This window comes from Pinus tabuliformis, chromosome 5_2, assembly GCF_031772625.1.
Source record: "Pinus tabuliformis cultivar Carrire ecotype Pingquan chromosome 5_2, CPIR1, whole genome shotgun sequence".
In the NCBI taxonomy this organism is placed as follows: Eukaryota; Viridiplantae; Streptophyta; class Pinopsida; order Pinales; family Pinaceae; genus Pinus; species Pinus tabuliformis.
The window spans coordinates 552,954,788-552,974,106 of record NC_142306.1 but is presented as its reverse complement, the minus strand read 5'-3'; the positions used below and the strand labels follow the sequence as shown (position 1 = coordinate 552,974,106).

Genomic DNA, 19,319 nt, shown 5'->3' with positions numbered 1-19,319 from the left:
TATTGATCACGCTCTGATGAAAGGGCCCAAAAAAGCATAATCAATTCAGAGAATCAGGTAGAAGTTTAAGGAATGTTCAATTACACAGGTACAGCCTATTTGCAACTCATTTGATTATAAGACAATGATAATTATGTCATAGGGATACTTTCCCAGAGGCAGAATCATTCAATATTTAAAAATAGGATTAGTAATAAGCTAATTTCACAATGATAGACAAATCAAGGGCAATGCAATAATTAGTCTGGCTTATTTGTATATTCACACTGACTTTCAACTTATTTTTTTCAGTGAAGATAACAGAGTATAGGGTCAAGTACAATCAATCACCACTGACTACCTGAACAAAAAATAGACCAACAATTATTTATCAGAGCCCTAAGCTAGTTAGAACTCAGAAGTCATGCTGGAACATGACAGATCAACACAGAACCCCTTCTAGATATTGTACTTATATATACAAAGTTATGACCTAAGGTATAGCCAGTAACAGATACAACCTTTGCATATAGATAAAATTCTAATGTTTAAAATTATCCATGTATTAAAATTTAAAAGTAAGACGTATCTCATAGACAACAGCAACCCGATTAAGATAGAACCAGTATTCCATCCAGAATAAGTGATCTTCTAGAAGCTATTGCCCTTTGACTCATTTCCAGCAGTCCCTTTGTGAGAAGTTCCAGTACTGAGGGGATCTAGACTTCCCCACAGCAGGGAAGCCACCACTGCTTCCTTTCCCAATACTTGAGCCTGTTGCCAGAAAATGGGAGCAGACAACAAATGAGGTGATTCAGCCTTGAGACAAATGTAATCATTACAAAACATTCTTCTTTGTCCAAATAAATTTGAATTTGTGCTCCAACAGTTTCTCCATCATGCAGCCTCAATCCTTAGGCATCAAGTCTTTGTCACTTGCAAATCAACAAGTCCATGAGAGAACGTTGAAGGACACAGAAAAAACAGCAGATACTAAGGAACTAGGAGGTTGAGGAAGTGAAACAATGCTGAACGACTGAAAGCAAGATGGTCTTGAGTGAGCCCGGGTTACCATAATGTCTATTGCATTTTTCTAAGACTATTTGTGCTGCCCATGTTCCCTTTCCAAAGTTCAGTTTGTTGTTGAGGATTATAGCTCGGACGGGAACTTTCGCATATGTCAGTGTGAACATGTGAGTAGTTTGAGATATTTTCGAAAGTATTTTCAAAAAGTAATTCCGTTTTTGGAAAATTTATTCTGTTTTGTAATTCATGTAAAAAAAGTGATAGCCTTATATTTTTAGACTTGTGATGTTTGGCAACAATCTAGCTAATGTTACCTTCATTTTTAGTCTTTCCTACTTTTTCTTCAATTTATTTTCCTTTTCAGAGTTAGACAACCTTTTTAGCATGTCTATTATTAGCAGCTTCTATTTGTGATAGGTACAAGTTGTGATGTCATGGTTCCAAGTGTACGATGGCGGAGTGGTTCAAGGATTCGAATGGGTGAAGAATGATGAATAAAGTGCAGCATTGAGCAAATGGATTGTTCACCCAATGTGACATGTGGCGACTAGTTGGTGGGCTTCCATTTATATGAGCTTCTAAATTTATTTCATGCCAAAACCCTAAGTCAACTTGCCACTTTTGTTAATCCAAAATCCTAATCTGAATGGCTGTGTAGTGGTCATTCTTGCTCAGTCTTAGTTCTCAAAACCTTGATTCCATTTGTTACTTTTGTCCATTTCAAACCCTAATTTGACCCCTTTGCATAATTAGCATTCATGAGAAGTTTATCAAGCACAAAACTCTAATTTGATGACGTAGCCACACTTGGTTTCTTTCCAAACTAGGCAGCTGCTTGGTGTAATTAGCAAAATTTGCTAATTCTGTGAAGCAAAAAGCCTCAAGGAACTATTCTTTTCCAATCTTTGCATGCAAAAAAAGCCTCAAATAAAAATGACTCTTGTTAAACTTGCTAAATAGGAAACCCAAGTCAACTTCCCTCATTAAAATTAGCATGAGCTGAGTTATATTCCCTTGGCCAATATTAGCATGTGAGATGTTATTGGAACCTTATCTTCAAGGAGAATCCGTGGGCATGAGGATTTAGATTCTAGAGTCATCTTTGGCAAGAAAAGTACACTCATGCCAGAGATCAGCTGAATTCACAACTGAAAACAGCAGGATATCAGTTCTGTATGCTTGTAAACAGTGTTAAAATTAGCACAGATCAGCATATTCTTCCTGTTTGAGGAGGCTTGCCTTGATAGCATGCCTTCCAGCACTGTCATATTGCTGATTCAGTGTTAGAAATTGACATAAACAGCACAGTAAATATATTCAGGGAAAAAACAGCAGCTACAAGATATGCAAAAACAGCAAGTTTCACATTTATTTGTGTAAATTTTCCCAACCCTAGTTCACTACTATCCTAATATTCTGTTAATTAAATAACTCAGAAATTAATTTCTGAATATTGCAACAACCACACAATAGCTGGAAACAATAAATAGTGGAAAGTTGGAAACGTAAATCAATTACAAACATAAACAGAATTTCCATCAAATCAACATAAAACCTGGCAGTTGTACAGTTGATAAATTCACTGTGAAGAGAGGTATACCTAAGGTGTATGTTAGATTTCCTTAAAACCCACTAAACTGATTCACAATCTTCTAAGTATAAAAACCGAGAAACATAAACCACTGATATTCTGGAAACTTAAATCACAAATACACTGACTTTTCTAACTTAATATGCACAATGGAAAAAAAATCAGAAGACAAACACATCAAACCATAGAACACAAGATATACCTAGGAAACCCCAACTCTTGGGAAACCCTGCAACACTGTGTGTATTTTATTATTCTTCCGCAGCAAAGGATTTTCTTCTGGGAATTACAACAAGGGAGAAACTTCCTTTTTATCACAGAATTACAACTGATCAATCAATCTAATCACTGCCTCCCCTATCAATGTAATCACTGCATTACATAGGCCAAATGGCAAAACTAACCACTCATACAAACCTTGTCTAGTTTTGAAGCCAGTCTTCCAGGTGTCTTTTTCTTTAACTCGAACCTGGTGATATCCAGGCTTCAAGTCCAACTTGATGAAGTACTTTGCCTGCTGCAACTGATCTAGCAAGTTCTAGAGTGTTATTTTGTTGAACGTCCTGTAATATATAAACATCTGCCAAGTCCCATCCTTCTTTGGCAGAATCATGATGGGTGACCCACATGGTGATGTACTCGTTGAATGACACCCTGTTCCAGCAGTTGCTACAATTGTTTCTTCACCTCACTTGCTTCTATAACATATTGCTTGTACAACCCAATATTTGGCAATGGGGAGTCCAACAATAGCTGGATCTCGTGCTCCACTTCTCTCTTAGGTGGTAACTCTTTAGGCTCTTGGAACACATCCCTGTATGCCTGTAACAACTCCTCCAATTTTTGTTTCTGTTTTTTAGTACACCCCTCCAGGGATGCCTTGCCTCTTATTGACTCCTCTACAGACTGACTTTCTCTTAAAAACAATAAAACATACTTTTTAGTGGAACTGGTCAATTTCTTGGCTTGGTTGGCACTTATCAATGAAATTTTTTACTTGCCTTTGTGCGCGTTGATGATAAATGATTTTCCATCATTGACAAGCCTGTACAGGTTGGATCTCCTCATGAATATTGCATCACGCATGTACATGTATGGACTCCCAAACACGATTCCACATACATCAAGGGGAACCACCTCTAGATCTACTTCATCAATAAAATTATAAAATTAGCACTGATAGCAAATCTAATTTTACATTGTTTTGATACCTTCGGCTTTGCATCCTTATTTACCCATCCAAGTGGATATGGGTTTGGATGATCATGAACTTCTTGACCAGCTCTGTTGTAATGAGATTCGCCTACGATTCTAAGTCAAATAGAGCATCAATCTTTGTCTTCTTGACTTGTCTTTTTATATGGAATTGTTTAGTCATTTCTTTTTCTTCCTATTGTTGAAGGCTACTAAGATTCACCTCCTTTTGTACTAATGTACATACAATCTTCTCATCCACGTCTAAGTTGCTTTTAACTTGGTTACTCGAATCCGCGGCCATGAGATTCTTCTTCTTGTTATCTTTCTTCTTGTTCTTCGGGTTTAGCTTTGGATGCAACTTCCAACACTTCTCCTCTCTATGGCCATCAATGTTGCAGTAGTTGTAGTGGTTGCTAGTATCTTTACACTAGTGTGCAGTGGTTGCCGTCTTTTTATCTTTCCCCCCTTTTTGCTTCTTCTTCCCCTCCTTAGAAGCGTTTTGTTGCTCCTTCTGCTTCGATCCACTTGATTGCACTCTCTTCAGGCCTATGTTCTCTAGGTGTTGTGCCTGTACACAAGCCTCATCCATCAATTTGGGCTAGAGCAACATCATTTGCTCACGCAGATGACAGTGCATACCTCCCAAATACTTGAGGAGTATATCTAGGTTCTTTGGAGAAATACCCAACATTATAGCCATCTTCTTGAATTCCGTGGTGTACTCCTACACACTTTGGCCCGAATTTTGCTTGAAGTAATGCCACCAATCCACTGATCCTCCATGTACCCAATGGGATAAAACTATGACTTAACGAGGGTTTTGAAATCTTCCCAGTTAGTCACTGGAGGTTCTCCCTCCAACTTTAGGAATTCTGTGTGGCTTTCCCACCAAGTCAATGCATGTCCCTCTAATTTCAACCGCGCGAATGAGATTTTTTGCCCTTCCTCAATCTGATGGACGCTGAAATAAACTTCCAGTTGCTGCAACCAGTGGTTCAGCTTTAGAGCATCGATCTCGTCATGGTATGGCTTGATATCGACTTTTGCTTCCATTTTAAACAGGGATTGATTCATGGCACTTGAACTAGGTTGATATTTTTCGAGTTCTTTCTTCGATCGGTTCTCTGTTTCTCCCCAATCTTCTAATCCCCGTTCTGATTTGTCCTCTACATTCGAACCCCCATCTTCTCCAAATATCCCCACCTTGTTATTCAAGGCCGCCATGAGGAGGTTTACATTATGGTTGATATTTGCGACTTGTTGTTCCAACCCCGTAAACCAAATCTTTGCAAGATCACGAGGTTTGTTCACAAATTCGTCAGCCATGATTAGGGTTTTACAAATTTCGGCCCCGCCAATCTAGATCCCTATAATCTCCATAAAATACCCAAGAAAACCAGCTTTGATACCAAATAATCCGTAAACTGTCGTGGATATTCCATTGGACAGTTCATCAAACAGATCTGATAATAATATATTAAAAATTTGAATTCCTACACTATTATAGTTTTATTGAAACTCTAGATCTGTAAATTTAACTATAATTAGTGCATGCATGCAAATGGAAATTATGCAGAAAAGTAGGAATGACAAAATAAGCTCACACACACACATAGAACATAAGATATACCTTGGGAACCCTTTCGAGAGAAAACCCAGCTGGAAGGTGAGGTCGCTTCACTCTCTTTCTCTGTCTAGAAAATAACCCTGCAGGTACAAAGAAGTAATGCTTATGGCCTATGAGCTGCTACAGTGCACAAATCCTCTCTGTGTGCTCTACCTCCTATCTCTCCTGGCTATCTTTGCTCAACTATGGAACAAAATACTCTCGAAAGAATGGAATGCCTCTTCCTCCTAGTGGCCCAGTTATAACACATCCCGAAATCCTACTAGTAGTTAAGTTTGACTGCATCAACTCATAACTAGAATTACAATATAGACTCTTCTAAAAGTCTTTTACATCAAAAACACGTGGCTAGTCCCTTTTCCATGATTAATGGGGACTGACACGACATCCTCTCGAACCATGATGGTGAAAACAAGAAGTCCAACTTCTGAGCGGCATAAATTTTGCATATGGACTCCAATTGACATGTTTCTTGCGTCATTGGAAAGATCTTTGTGTGTAGAACAACATGAAAAGGTGCAGCACTAGAGTGGCAAAGTTTTACCCCCAAAAAATGTTGTTTGATGCCTCAAAACGCTCTCAAAAGATTTTAGACCCCGTTTCGCCAAACTGGGTCTCGCCGATAAAAATGTTCCCGTGAGTTGTTTCCTCCATTTTTTCCACTCTTAATGCATCGAGATGGATGACGAACAATATAATGATCCAATCCGGATTAGTTATCATCAATGCCATTCTTGTTGGCCTTTGACTCCATCTAAGTCTCCTCCTAGATAGTTCTTTCAAAAGCAAGGGGATTCTCACGAGCAGAAATGCCTTTGACATATGGCTTCCATGAAGATGAGAATCCATTTAGTGCCATGTTCACTAGCTTTTCATTTGCAATCTTCTCCCCAACTACTACAAGTTAAATATGCATTTACATGACCTTCATCAAGTAATTGGTGTGTGAGTATGATTTGGACATTTCTATAGATTTGAGTTTACTCCACAAAATCTTCCTATTTACGTTTTTATTCTAGTAGAGGCCAACCAAAACATTGAACATCTCCTTTGCAATCTTCTTCTCGAATATATGAGGAATCAAATGATCCTTTATAGCATCCATGACCATCTACTTGCCCTTCACTTCTTTTTTCTTTTGAGCTACCAACATCAATGGATCTATATGTATGGCCACCACATCCTTAACCATATCCCAAAGATCACTCTTCCAATAACAACATTACCTTGACTTTCCAAGATAAGAAATTTGACACACTATCCAACCTCTCCTCTAAGGTTAGTTGATGTTATCTCTCAAAAAATCATCTATGCACAGAAATCAAGGAAAGGTTGTAAATTTGTCATACAACTTGTAATATGACTCTATTGTACAACCCTCTTCCTAAGTCACATGACATGAGAACATGGAGACGAAGGACACGAAGATATAAGTATCCAACACATGACATGGTGACCCCCCAAAACATGACACAGAGGACACATTACATCTTATATATTAAAAAATATAACAAATTAGTGAATTACACATAAAATAAGAAATATATAAATCATTGACATGATGATGATACTAATTCAATCATACAACTAATGCATGTAACCAAAATAGCATTGAGTGCAATCCATATCTGAACCAAAAAAACATCAACAAAGAGGCCCTAAAGATCCTACAAAGTACAAGAAAAATCATGCTACTACAAATAACTAGTACTACATATCATCAAAATCATTGTCTATATTGGGATCCTCATCATAAATATCACCCTCTAAGAATTAAAATAAGATAGAAAAAGTTTAAAATGTCAAATTGAGATTTTGTTTGAGTGATGGGTACATTTTGACTAGGGTCATGACAGAGGAGTTCAACAATCAATGCCACCAACATCAAGGTACATATAGGGCTTGGTCCTCTTAATTAAATGCTAGTTCCATGCCCTTATAAATGACAAACTCCAATAGAAACGTTGCAATCCCCCCATCCTGAAATCCTGAAAACTATAAAGCCTGTTGGATTTTGAGTGGGATCTAAAATTCTACTTTCTCCATATGGAATTCGACAAGGTCAAAACTACTCTCAAACATCCTGAGTCAATTAATGGTAATGTTAAAAATTTAAGTAAAAAGAAGTAAAAGGATGAAAATGAAAGATAAATGAGAATGTCACTTTTACTTTAAAATTACCATTAATTGCACAGTATTAGTAGGGCCTAGACAAATCCACTTCCCAATAATTGGAATCCCTTCTAACATTGATTAATTGCCCTTAGCTATAGTCCAAAACATTTGATCGCTCCAAACCTATGACTGAATTGAGTGAGAATGAGGCAATAAATCGATTTTAAGATGTTTTTTTCACTGGACAAATGTCCAACTTTTGGGACACCTATAGGGCTCGTGTCCAACGCTAGTCAAACTTGTGTCCTACAAATAGGACCCAAGTCAAACTCATGTTGAACACGTGTCACCCACATGTCATGTACGACACGTGAAATACATGAGACAAGGTAAGGGGTGAATGTGTCATGTTACTTAGCCCTCTTCCTATCTTCAAATCTACTAAGAACGACATAAAACCCTTTAATTAGAGAGTAGCCCTAATACCATGTAAAACTTCCCAACCCTAGGTAACTATTGTACAAACACTCTATTAATAAAATATCTCAAATTAATTTATGAATATTGAACTACAACACAATAGCTAGTAACAATAAATAGTAGAAAAGTAGACCAATTACACACACACAGATAGTTTTCCTTCAAATTAGCTTATAATTCAACTAACCAAAGCTTACAAGGCAACCTCTACAGTGGTTAAAACTAGCAGTAGTATGGCCAATAAATTCATCCCTAACCTAGGGGTAGCAGGAGGGTAAGGGTTATCCTTAATCTTGATGGAAAACAAGTAATTAAGTACTCCTGGGGGCTAGGAAAGTGGACCAACAACCAAGTTGAAATATATGGCCTCTTGCTTGGGCTAAACTTGGCCAAAGATATGGAAATCACCAAGATTGTAATTAAAGGGGACTCTCTCCTCACCATACAATATTTATATAGAGGATCATTTCTTAAGGAAAATCATCTTAAACTCCTTCAAAGAATCATGGGTGCTTTGGATCATTTCCACCTTAAGTCCTTTTTCCATATCCTAAGATATCAAAATATGGAGCCGATAAACAAGCTAATCTTGCATGCCTTTTAAAAATGGGCTAGACTGACATAAACGATTTGTCTAGATGGTGAATCATTCCATGAACATATCCCCTTCTCCCTTGGCCTATACAAAATTTATACGAGCCCTTATGCTAACTTTTATGAAAAAATAATAATAATAATAACAAAGCCCTTATCCAAAATCCCACCTCCCATGCATCGATAGCAACTATAAAACTCAAGGTCTATGTGGATGGTATATTATAAGAGGTGGCATGGCTTGTCATGAGCATGTAGGTCATGCATGGGAATTCTTCCTTATACCCTCGCAGGTGCTAAGAGCTGCGTCCGGATGGCACTACTAATCTCGAACAGATCTCACACTTATAGCATTGATGGTTCTAAGGATGTGGGTTATTATAGAAATTAGTGGCGACAGAATCCGTGTTGCGTGTGGGATCTCAGGCTCTAGAATTAAATCCATGGGTCGTGTCTGGTCATCTCGTCATAGCCCTTCATGGCGGTTCAATCCGCAATGGTGCATGGCAACTACTCCTCTGAGATAGGCTATTGTTTTAGAAGTTGACTTTGTCATTTGTCATATATTGGGAATTATCCTGGTTAAATGTTCTATTATATGCACAACCAGTGGAGAGAAGAGCTTATATTATGCTGACAGACGTGAGTTGAGCAATCCCATTATTTCTGGTGCATCTTGGGTCTCCTTGTTGGATCGTGAAGCCACAATTCTTTTCAATCTTGTTTGTGGCAGTGCAATTGGCTTCTTGGTACGCTTTCACGGGTGTTTCTTTAGGCATCTCAGCTTCCTTTAACGTGGTCCTCATGCACTCAAGTACTCCTTTGTCATTAAGAAGGAATTCCCAATTATTTTTGCCTCCTATAGATTTTTGAAGCTCTATCCCTTTAACTGGAAACCCCTTTGTATCCTCTCCTCTATTGCCTGTGTGGTCTAAGCCTGATGAGCTTTGGCTCCCCTCCTACTCCTCCATGTGATTTGAAGTTGCCTCTCTTAAACTCTGTTGGTGTTATTGCATGCCTCTAGCCTGTCGCTAGCCTTATAGTTACTCCTTGTTGTTGAAAAGTATAAATAGGTTCAGTCTTCATAATGACATGTAATTGTGATTTTTGTAAAGAAGAATAAAATTATTATTGTAATGCTTGCTTCATGGGCTTCATGAGCAAGAGATTTTATTTTTAGATGGCTCCCATTGTGAGCCTTTAGGGTTCGTCAAAAGTCAATGTCATGTACGAAGAACCCTTCTTGGGCATGCTACAAATGTATATAAGTCTATAGGATTGACAAATAGCCCTCCAAGACAAGCACTAGTTACTCCTCTTCAAGTTGGCTCACCCAATTTGGAGACAACCCTTCATAAGATCATGTCGACTAATATTCATGGGCAAACTTCTATAAATAGGCAACTTGGCCTATTCCACAGAGAAAAGTTCGGATATCTCTGAAATTCGGGTTACCAAGTACAAAGACAAGTTCAGATGCCTCTGTAATTCGGATAGGAGATTGCAGTGACACAGTTAGGTGAGGACACTACAGTTCAGTAATCTGGGAAGACTACAGTTCGGTGATCTGAGAAGACTACAGTTCGATGCCATGCCAACTTCACAAATTCGATATTCCCACAATCTAGTACTCTCACAGTTTCAGTACAATTTATGTTTTGATGTCACTTCAATGGACGGGTCTCGGTGCTACCACAAAAAGAAGGATCCAGTGCTATCACAATCTTAACTCGCTCAAGTCACAGTCTCGGTGATATCACAGTTTGGGTATCATTACAGTTCATGAGGTCTCGGTGCTCCTACAAGTGATAAGATCTCGGTAGTATTACAGTAATGAAGATCTCAGTGCAGTGATGAGGTTTTTGATGATATTACAGTGATGTATTTCGGTGTTATCTCATTGTTATCACAATGAATGTCTCAGTGATGTAGTCTCAGTGTTAAGAAGGTCGAAGTGGAAGAGGAATCAAGAAGAGGAAAATAGCAGAAGGTTGACAGTGACGCGAACTACTGTCTTGGTCTTGGAGTGGAAAATAGGTCAAGGGTCTTGGTCTTGGTATTCGTCAATTGGAATCTCTATAAGAATAATTTGTGTGGGTTTTCCTCTCAAAGAGTGAGAGGTTTTGGCCCTAACTCATAGCCTACATTCTGTGTCTCTTGTCTATTTATGTTCATGCATTGGTAGTGATTGATGAAGAAGAACACTAATAATCTAAGTAAAAGAAGATCCTAATCTAAAGAAGTAAAAAGCACTCACAAGTAGTTACTAATTAAAGAGAAATCACCTAATTCTTGATGCCCTAGATTTTTCAACATGGTTTCGGAGCTAAGGTGACAAAGTCAAGAAAAGGGCATCTAATCAAAGAGAAACTCAAGGATCAAGTTTCAAGAAAGGCATCAAAGCAAGTCAAAGGATATCAAAGCGAAAGTTCAAGATCTACATTGAAGAATCAAACCCTAGATCAAAGAAGAAAGTCTACTTGAAAAGAATTGGGATCATCAATCAAATAATCAACGCCAAAGCCTTATTTCTACTCAAAGCAAATAGATTTACAAATCAAGGGAACTAGAAGTCTATTCATCCAAGAGAAGCATTTCTTGGTCAAAGATCACATCATCTTGGAGGAAGTCAAAACCCTAGAAGTAATTCTGAGATCCGCACTCTATAATCACCCAAGGAAACCTCAAAGAGTTTGTAGACTATTTAATCAAGAGAAGCAAGATCAAGGGCCTAATCATTATCTTCAAAAGGTTCCAAGGCAATCTCCCCCTCATTGAAGCAAGGACCTCCTTATCCTTAAAGAAGATCATCCGAGGAGCATCAAGACATCTTCATCGATCATCATCAACAAAGGGATCAAGTTGAAGATTTTATCTTCACTTGACAAGTAAGTACCTTTTTCTTCTATAATCTAATCTAGTAAAATGACTTCGTTTTGCAAGGAGATCTATAAGTTGGTTGGGTCATCAAACTTCCTTGCATGGAAAAGAAGGATAGAAATAGTCCTCGAAGAAAATGAAGTCATTGATCATATCAATGGAAAAGTCTCCAAACCATCTGAAGGTCAAGTACTATCTGAATACATGGAAAAGGATCTAAGGGCTCAAGAGATTCTTATGGAATTCGTCAAAGATTCCCTCGTTCCCCATATAGCAGGATTGGAGACATCAAAAGAGATATATGATAGGCTGGTAGAACTATTCTCTGAAGATACAATAAAGAAGGTCATATCACTTAGATCTGATCTACACAAATTGAAGGTATCAAAGGATAAAGGGCTATCTTCATAAGATCTCAACAGCAAGATCTGGAAGAGATGATTTCAAATAAGGAAATGATCTCCTTTGTTCTAAATGCACTAACTGATGAACAAGGTAACAAATGCCTATAAGGATAAGAAATTTATTCCATTCAACTACTTATGGTTTTTTTGCAAGATAGATGATGACAAGTTGAGGGCAAAAAGTGGTCAAACATTTGTCGAAAGGAAGGAAGATTATAGCTAAGATTCAATGCTATAAGCATTACAGGAAAGCTTGTCCTAAGCTCAGGAAGGGCAATAACAAGAAAGATAGAAAAGAAGCCCATTTCATCGAAGAAGTGGAGGACGTTGAAAAGAAGGAAGTCCAAGGAAGAGGAAAAGCATTAGAAGAGCTCGTGACATCACCATAGGAAACAAGAAGGATGTCGGGAACAAAATTTATGATAGTCAAATATGAAGGATATAGCTCTCGGTGACCTCATTAAAAGCTCAAGTGACACTTATGGGAAAAAGGAAGAAGTCATCCAAGGCAAGTCTCATCATACATCAGTCAAAAGGAAACATCTGTTGGATAGGGATATGCAAGATCCTCAAGGTTCTCTTATGGAATCCTCATCAGAAGGTTCACCGATCTAGAGAGGAAGCAAGTGTTTCATTAGGAACTCCAACTTGTGGAATTCACAGGATGATGTTATGATGACATAAGAGCTGACGCAAATCAAGGGGTGGAAGCTCTTTTCAATCAGGAAGCTGCTGAAAGAAGCCTAGATGACCTAAAGGTAAATGAGGTATGTATGCTTGTATTCAATACTATAAAGTCATGTTGTATGGTTGCAGGTAACATGGATCACTGCTCTATCTTGAGAAGCATGATCAAAGGAAAGAAATCTCATATAAAAGGATGCAGGAAGGCATGGGTCACACTAGATGAAATCAACATAATATGTCCTCATATGGAATATGAGGTGATTGACAGTAATTGGAAGAACTCTGATTGGAAGTTCCTAGGAATGTCATGTGTGAAGAAAGAAAGGAAGAGATCGTAGACTATGCAACCATGGAAGAAGGCATTCAACATTCGAGAACTGAAAGATTTGACTATGATATCTCCCAGAAAGATATGAAGACTCTGATGGAAGTCTGGAAAAGATGGAGACCCTTGACAATATATATATATATATATATCTTTGGGAGATGTGTCAACATGTATGCAGGATGTTGATGCCTATAGGAAGATGTCATGATGAAAGACCATCACAACGCTAATTTTGATTTAAGTGTTCATTTCTTATTTTGAACAATATCTAGATGAACTTTGCAGGACCACCAAGGGAAGAATTGTGGATATCTCCCAAGAAGACCATGTAGAAGGATGTAAGATCCTTCCGAAGAAGACAGCATGAAGAAGGCAGCATGACATCAAGCAAGGCTAGATGTAGATTGATGGATCGCTTTCTAATAGAAGGAATGATGACATGACTGACTCGTGGATGAAAGTGATGGATGATCTGTGCCCTATGAAGAAGTCCCAAAAGATGAAGACTCCATAACGAAAAAATTCATGATATCGAAGGCAGTATCTCTTCAGCCACCTGAGGAGCTTTTGTAGGTCCTTAATTCATCTCCACCTGAGGAGCTGTTGTAGGTCCCTAATTCATCTCCATCTGAGGAGCTATTGTAGGTCCCTAATTAAGAGGAAGCCTGGAAACAAGTTTCTTACTTGAAAGAAACTTGGAAATTCCTAAGCCAAGAGGTAGCTTAGGTACATTCCTTCTGTAGGAATGAGTACATTCCTTTATTGGAATCGATATTTCCTCCTTAATTGAGAGGGAGAGATAGACACATCATTTTGGTCTTCACTTGGGAAGACAGAATGGAGAATTGGCTAATCATCTAGCATCTGATGCTCTTTGAGGATGAAATAGGGCATCCAAGATAAGAGTAGTCGTAGAGGACCGATATTCTTTGAGGACTGGGAATCCAAGGTAAGAATAGTCTTGATGGAACACACCTTGAGAACTCGGGTGGGGTATGTTCCGAGAGAGACAATGATGAGAATACCTATAAATCATTGGTCTCACCAGCATTGAGCTCAGATCTTGTGGACAGATGGAGTTGTTAGTCAAGGCCTTGCTATGTGACAATGTTGGTTGATATGATGCTATACAGATGGGTTACCAATCTGATTCTTCTTATGAGAAATTCTTCAGATTGAGAATGACTAGGTACCATTATGAATACCTCCCTAGTTAGGAGGTAGTGTTGAAAAGTATAACTAGGTTCGGTCTTCATAATGACATGTAATTGTGACTTTTGTAAAGAAGAAAAATAAAATTATTATTGTAATGCTTGCTTCATGGACTTCATGAGCAAGAGATTTTATTTTTAGATGGCTTTTAGGATTTGTCAAAAGTCAATGTCATGTATGATGAACCATTCTTGGGCATGTTACAAATGTATATAAGTCTATAGGATTGTCAAATAGCCCTCCAAGACAAGCACTAGTTACTCCTCTTCAAGTCAGCCTCAAGACAAAGTGAAGAACTCATGTCGGCTCACCCAATTTGGAGAGACAACCCTTTATAAGATCATGTCGGCTAATATTCATGGACAAACTACTACAAATAGGCAGCTCGACCTATTCCACAGAGAAAATTTGGATCTCTCTAAAATTTGGGTGACCAAGTACAAATACAAGTTGAGATACCTCTGTAATTCAGATAGGAGATTACAAAGACACAGTTCGGTGAGGAGACTACAGTTCGGTAATCTGAGAAGGCTACAGTTCAGTGATCTGAGAAGACTACAATTCGGTGTTATGCCAACTTCATAGATTTGGTATTCCCATAGTCCAGTACTCTCATAGTTTTGGTGCAACTTCTGTTTCGATGTCACTTCAATGAAAGGGTCTCGGTGCTACCATAGAAAGAAGGATCTAGTGCTATCACAATCTTAACTTCACTCAAGTCACATTCTCAGTGATATCACAGTTTGGGTGTCTTTACAGTTCATAAGGTCTCGGTGCTCCTACAAGTGATAAGATCTCGGTAGTATTACAATAATGAAGATCTCAATGCAATGATGAGGTTTTTGATGATATTACAGTAATGTACTTCGGTGTTATCTTATTGCTAGCACAATGAATGTCTCAGTGATGTAGTCTCAGTGTTAAGAAGGTCGGAGTGAAAGAGGAATCAAGAAAAGGAAAAGAGCAGAAGGTTGAAAATCAAGCAAACTAATGTCTTGGTCTTGGAATGGCAAATAGGTCAAGGGTCTTGTTCATGGTATTCGTCAATTGGAATCTCTATAAGAAGAATTTGTGTGGGTTTTCCTCTCAAAGAATGAGAGGTTTTGGCCCTGGCTCATAACCTACATTCTGTATCTCTTGACTATTTATGTTCATGCATTGGTAATTGTTTGATGAAGAAGAACACTAGTAATCTAAGTAAAAGAAGATCCTAATCTAAAGAAGTAAAAAACACTCACAAGCAGTTACTGAATGAAGAGAAATCACCTAATACTTGATGCCCTAGATTTCTCAACAGTTGCAACCTTTTCATTGGACCCCAAACCCCTCTGTATCTGGTCCTCTCTGAAAATTGGCTCCCTTTTCTCCGCATCTATCCAATGTCAACTCAAAAAGGAAATTTAACAGTAGCAAATGGCAATAGAGAATGTAAAGTATGTTCACATCAAATTGAAGCCCTACATCTAGAACACATGGACCTGAATTGGAAAGTTCACTAGCAGATGAACACATTCATCTTTCTTATGGATGAAATTAAGTCACTCAAAAATAAAATCACTCGTTAAGATGATGAAATTCATGCATTACGGAGGCCACTGAATGAATTGCAATTGTAGATGGAGATAAAAGAAAATTTGAGCTCTACAAGCATAACACTCAGTCGACCTACATGCAATATGCAACTTGATCTAAATAGGCCCCCAGAAGAAGCTCTCTCTCCCTTTTGCTAATGATCTCCTATTGTAAATGTGTCATTTTGCTCGGTTGGTTTTGTAAAGTTTTTGTATGTGGGACCTCTTATTGCAGTTGGTTTCAGTTAGATCTTTTTGAAACACATGTCAATCCTCCCTTAGAGGATCCTATGCATGAAAACGAAATGTATCATATTTCCATTGTAGTTTGTTGCGTCGAAGCGTAGATTTAATAGAAACCCTACGCATCTGTGTAAAAAAAAAATCACCCCTAACCTAAGGTGCATGGCCTACTAAAGAGAGATACAACTTGCATGATATTTGAGAAAATAGAAGCAATAATTATGCGGCCCTATTTTACTATTGTATGGTTGGTTATGTAGTTTTCTACAAATATGCCATACAATGGTATTGTACAAACTTGTTGTATAGTATTGCTATACACTACTTTTCCTTCTAGTTCATGCACTTTGATCTATCTCTCCTAATCGCTATTCCTATCCAACAAAAAATGTTTGAACTCTCTATCTTGACTTGTCTTTAAACTTTTTGCTAAAACCCGAATATACCAAAACCCTAATCTCTCAATGAAATGTACAGTTGAGATTACGTAATGATCCAAGCACATTAAAAATGATAGAAACTCAAAGACTACAATCCATTTCAAGAGGGAAATCTCCTTTTACAATGAATACATACAAAAGACAAGATGAGATAATCCTAAGACTAAGTCTCCTTAGTACGTATATACGAGAAAAAGGGCACAGTTATAATGAAAGGGTACAATGAAAGGTTTTGGCTAACTTACTAACATAACAATAGAAATGTAATAACTCAATATCTAGGGCTTACTAAGAGGTTTTTTGTGCTTAACATACCCCTCCCCTTCGAACAAGTGTTGTCCTCAACACTTGACTAATTGTGGGTGCTTTTGCATGAATAACTTATCTTTTTGTTGCTTATTCCACTAGTAGGCCCCTCCATTTGATGAGATGCTCGGTAATTGTTGGATTTCCCAACTGCTTAATCCTTGTTTCAAGGATTGTTTCTAGTTCTAGTATGATTTTGCCTTCATCATTAGTCTCTAGTAAAATAGTTTGGATTGGGATCTTGTCATTGATTACCTTCTTTAAGCAAAAAACAAGACAGACTAGATGTACATGTAAAGATTAAGGAAATTCCAATTTGTAAGTCATACTTCCAATCCTCTGCAACACATCATAGGGGCCATAATATTGGGTGCTAATTTATTGTCCTTCTTTTGTCATTTGAGGGACATCTCTTTATATGATCGAAGCCTCAAAATACCCAATCCCGCTCTTCAAAATCCCTTTCACTACAATGTTGATATGCTTGTTTCATCTTATCTTGTGCTATAACCAAGTTGTCCTTCAATAGTTTGAAAACCTTTTGCTCGTGCCTTATGTGGTCCTCCACTATTTGAACCTTTGCAATCCCTTTCGAGGGTGATGTGATGGATTGAGGATGATATCCATATAGTGCGATAAATGGGGACATTTTTTATGAAGTATGGAAGGATGTGTTGTACCACCATTTTGCCAAGGGAAACGACTTGACCTATTAGGTATGTTTATCAAATGCAAAGCAACGAAAATATCCTTCTAAACATCTATTTACAATCTCAGTTTGCCCTGGATTGACGATGGTAAGATGCGTTGTGAGCGGGTAAGATGGGTTGTGAGCGAATTTCGTATTGAAACAAGAAAATAATTCAGTCCAAAAATTTATAGTGAAAAATGGAAATTTTCTTAAAACTCTACTTTAACCCCCTCTCCCTCCCGCCCCCTCAAAAATAAAAACTTCATTCGAAGTGGTCGGATCCATCCACAAACTTTTCATGTAACATGATATCCCCTATGGGGAGGTCACAGGGTCAAATCTCCTCAACATCCTTGGGATTAGACCTTGCTAATTTGGCCCGTGGGTAGATACGTTCAGATTGATCTACCTAGAATTTCCCCTGAAAAAAAACTCGGAATTGATTTTAATGTCCTCGTCAGAAGCCCTCGGAAGCTAGTCCCAGCTAAGAATGCGGATCACCATTGACGAATGACATAATATGGTCAAACTTATAAACATTTAGGCCAACATCATATATAGATTTAGTTATTCAAATAAAATAAAATTTAAACAAAACAAAAAAAGGGGAAAAAAAAGGAGATGCAGATAAATAATCACTGAAAATCTCCCCCACCTCCCCCGAATTCAATGCTTCTGCAATTCAAAGTTTCTGCTGAACAGCTCAAAATTTACAAAATCTTCCCAGAGAAATTAAATCCACCAAAAAACTTGTAAATTATGCCTGTATAAGCAATTTTTGAATAGGTCAATAAATTTTTATAAATAGATCACGAAAGACTTACCAGAAAATCTTTCAGGGGGTAAGTACTGCAGACATGACGAAGTCTGCAGCGACGAAATTTCATTGCAGGTGTCGGAGTTGATTAGATGCCGTGCAATTACCAACGCTCTGCGTGCGAACTGCTGCTCAGAATTCTCCATTTCTGTTCACACACCCACCACTACGGTCAATATATTCCTCCGTTCAGCTACAAATTATTTTAACCAGACTGGTAAATTTATAAGCTAGGGAAGAACAGGATTTCTTTATAGGTTCGAGAAAAACGCAGCTAGAGTGCATCCCGACTCTTCACGGAATTAGGCGAGTTTGACTGCATGCGTGGAATTAACAGCACCCAAACCGCCACACTTGACTGTATCCCGTGCTAGTGTATATCCGTGCGTATCCTACAGTCAAAGATGCCGACTTCCTTGACCGCTACAGTGGATAAGACGCGTAGGCGTTACTGTTATCAGTGTGATTATGTTACTTTTTCTCTATTTTGGAGAGCGGACTTGAATATAAAGGAGATATTCTGACTCCGGATAGGTTTGAGTAAAGGCTGATGATGTGAGCATTTTGATCAATAATTTTGTGACCTTCTTTTTGATGTCATTGTTAGTTGGGAGATAATATTAAAAATAATAAAAATGGGGAAAAAGAAATTCTGAATTTAGTGATATAAAAAATAGTTTAGATTTATTTTAATTCACAAATTCTAAAGGATTAAAACTTGAATATAAAGGAGATATTCTGACTCCCTATAGGTTTGAGTAAAGGCTGATGATGTGAGCATTTTGATCAATAATTTTGTGGCCTTTTTTTTGATGTCATTGTTAGTTGGGAGATAATATTAAAAATAATAAAAATGGGGAAAAAGAAATTCTGAATTTAGTGATATAAAAAATAGTTTGGATTTATTTTAATTCACAAATTCTAAAGGATTAAATTTTTTAGTATAAATTTTTTCAAGTTTAGATTTATTTTAATTCACATTTATGAAGTGTTAAAGGATTAAATTTTTTCGATATTTAAAATAGGAAAAAATGTTTGTTATTTCAAGAAATTTGACTTTTTATTGATCTAATTTTTCATTTTATAGATAAAAAATTAAGATAGATTTCAATTAATTGTTTTATATATATC

At 37.6% G+C, this 19,319-nt stretch overlaps 1 protein-coding gene across 1 annotated transcript in view; it reads right to left on the bottom strand.

The window, feature by feature from the left end:
* LOC149160146 (acyl-coenzyme A oxidase 3, peroxisomal-like) overlaps positions 1–18,566 on the bottom strand; it is an 80,417-nt gene extending 61,851 nt beyond the window's left edge. Inside the window, exon 1 of the mRNA XM_089436638.1 lies at positions 18,196–18,566. Within this exon, the coding sequence (XP_089292764.1) occupies positions 18,196–18,334 (139 nt within the window). The 5' untranslated portion in view covers positions 18,335–18,566. The remainder of the gene's footprint in view (positions 1–18,195) is intronic.
* Positions 18,567–19,319: the final 753 nt, after the last annotated feature.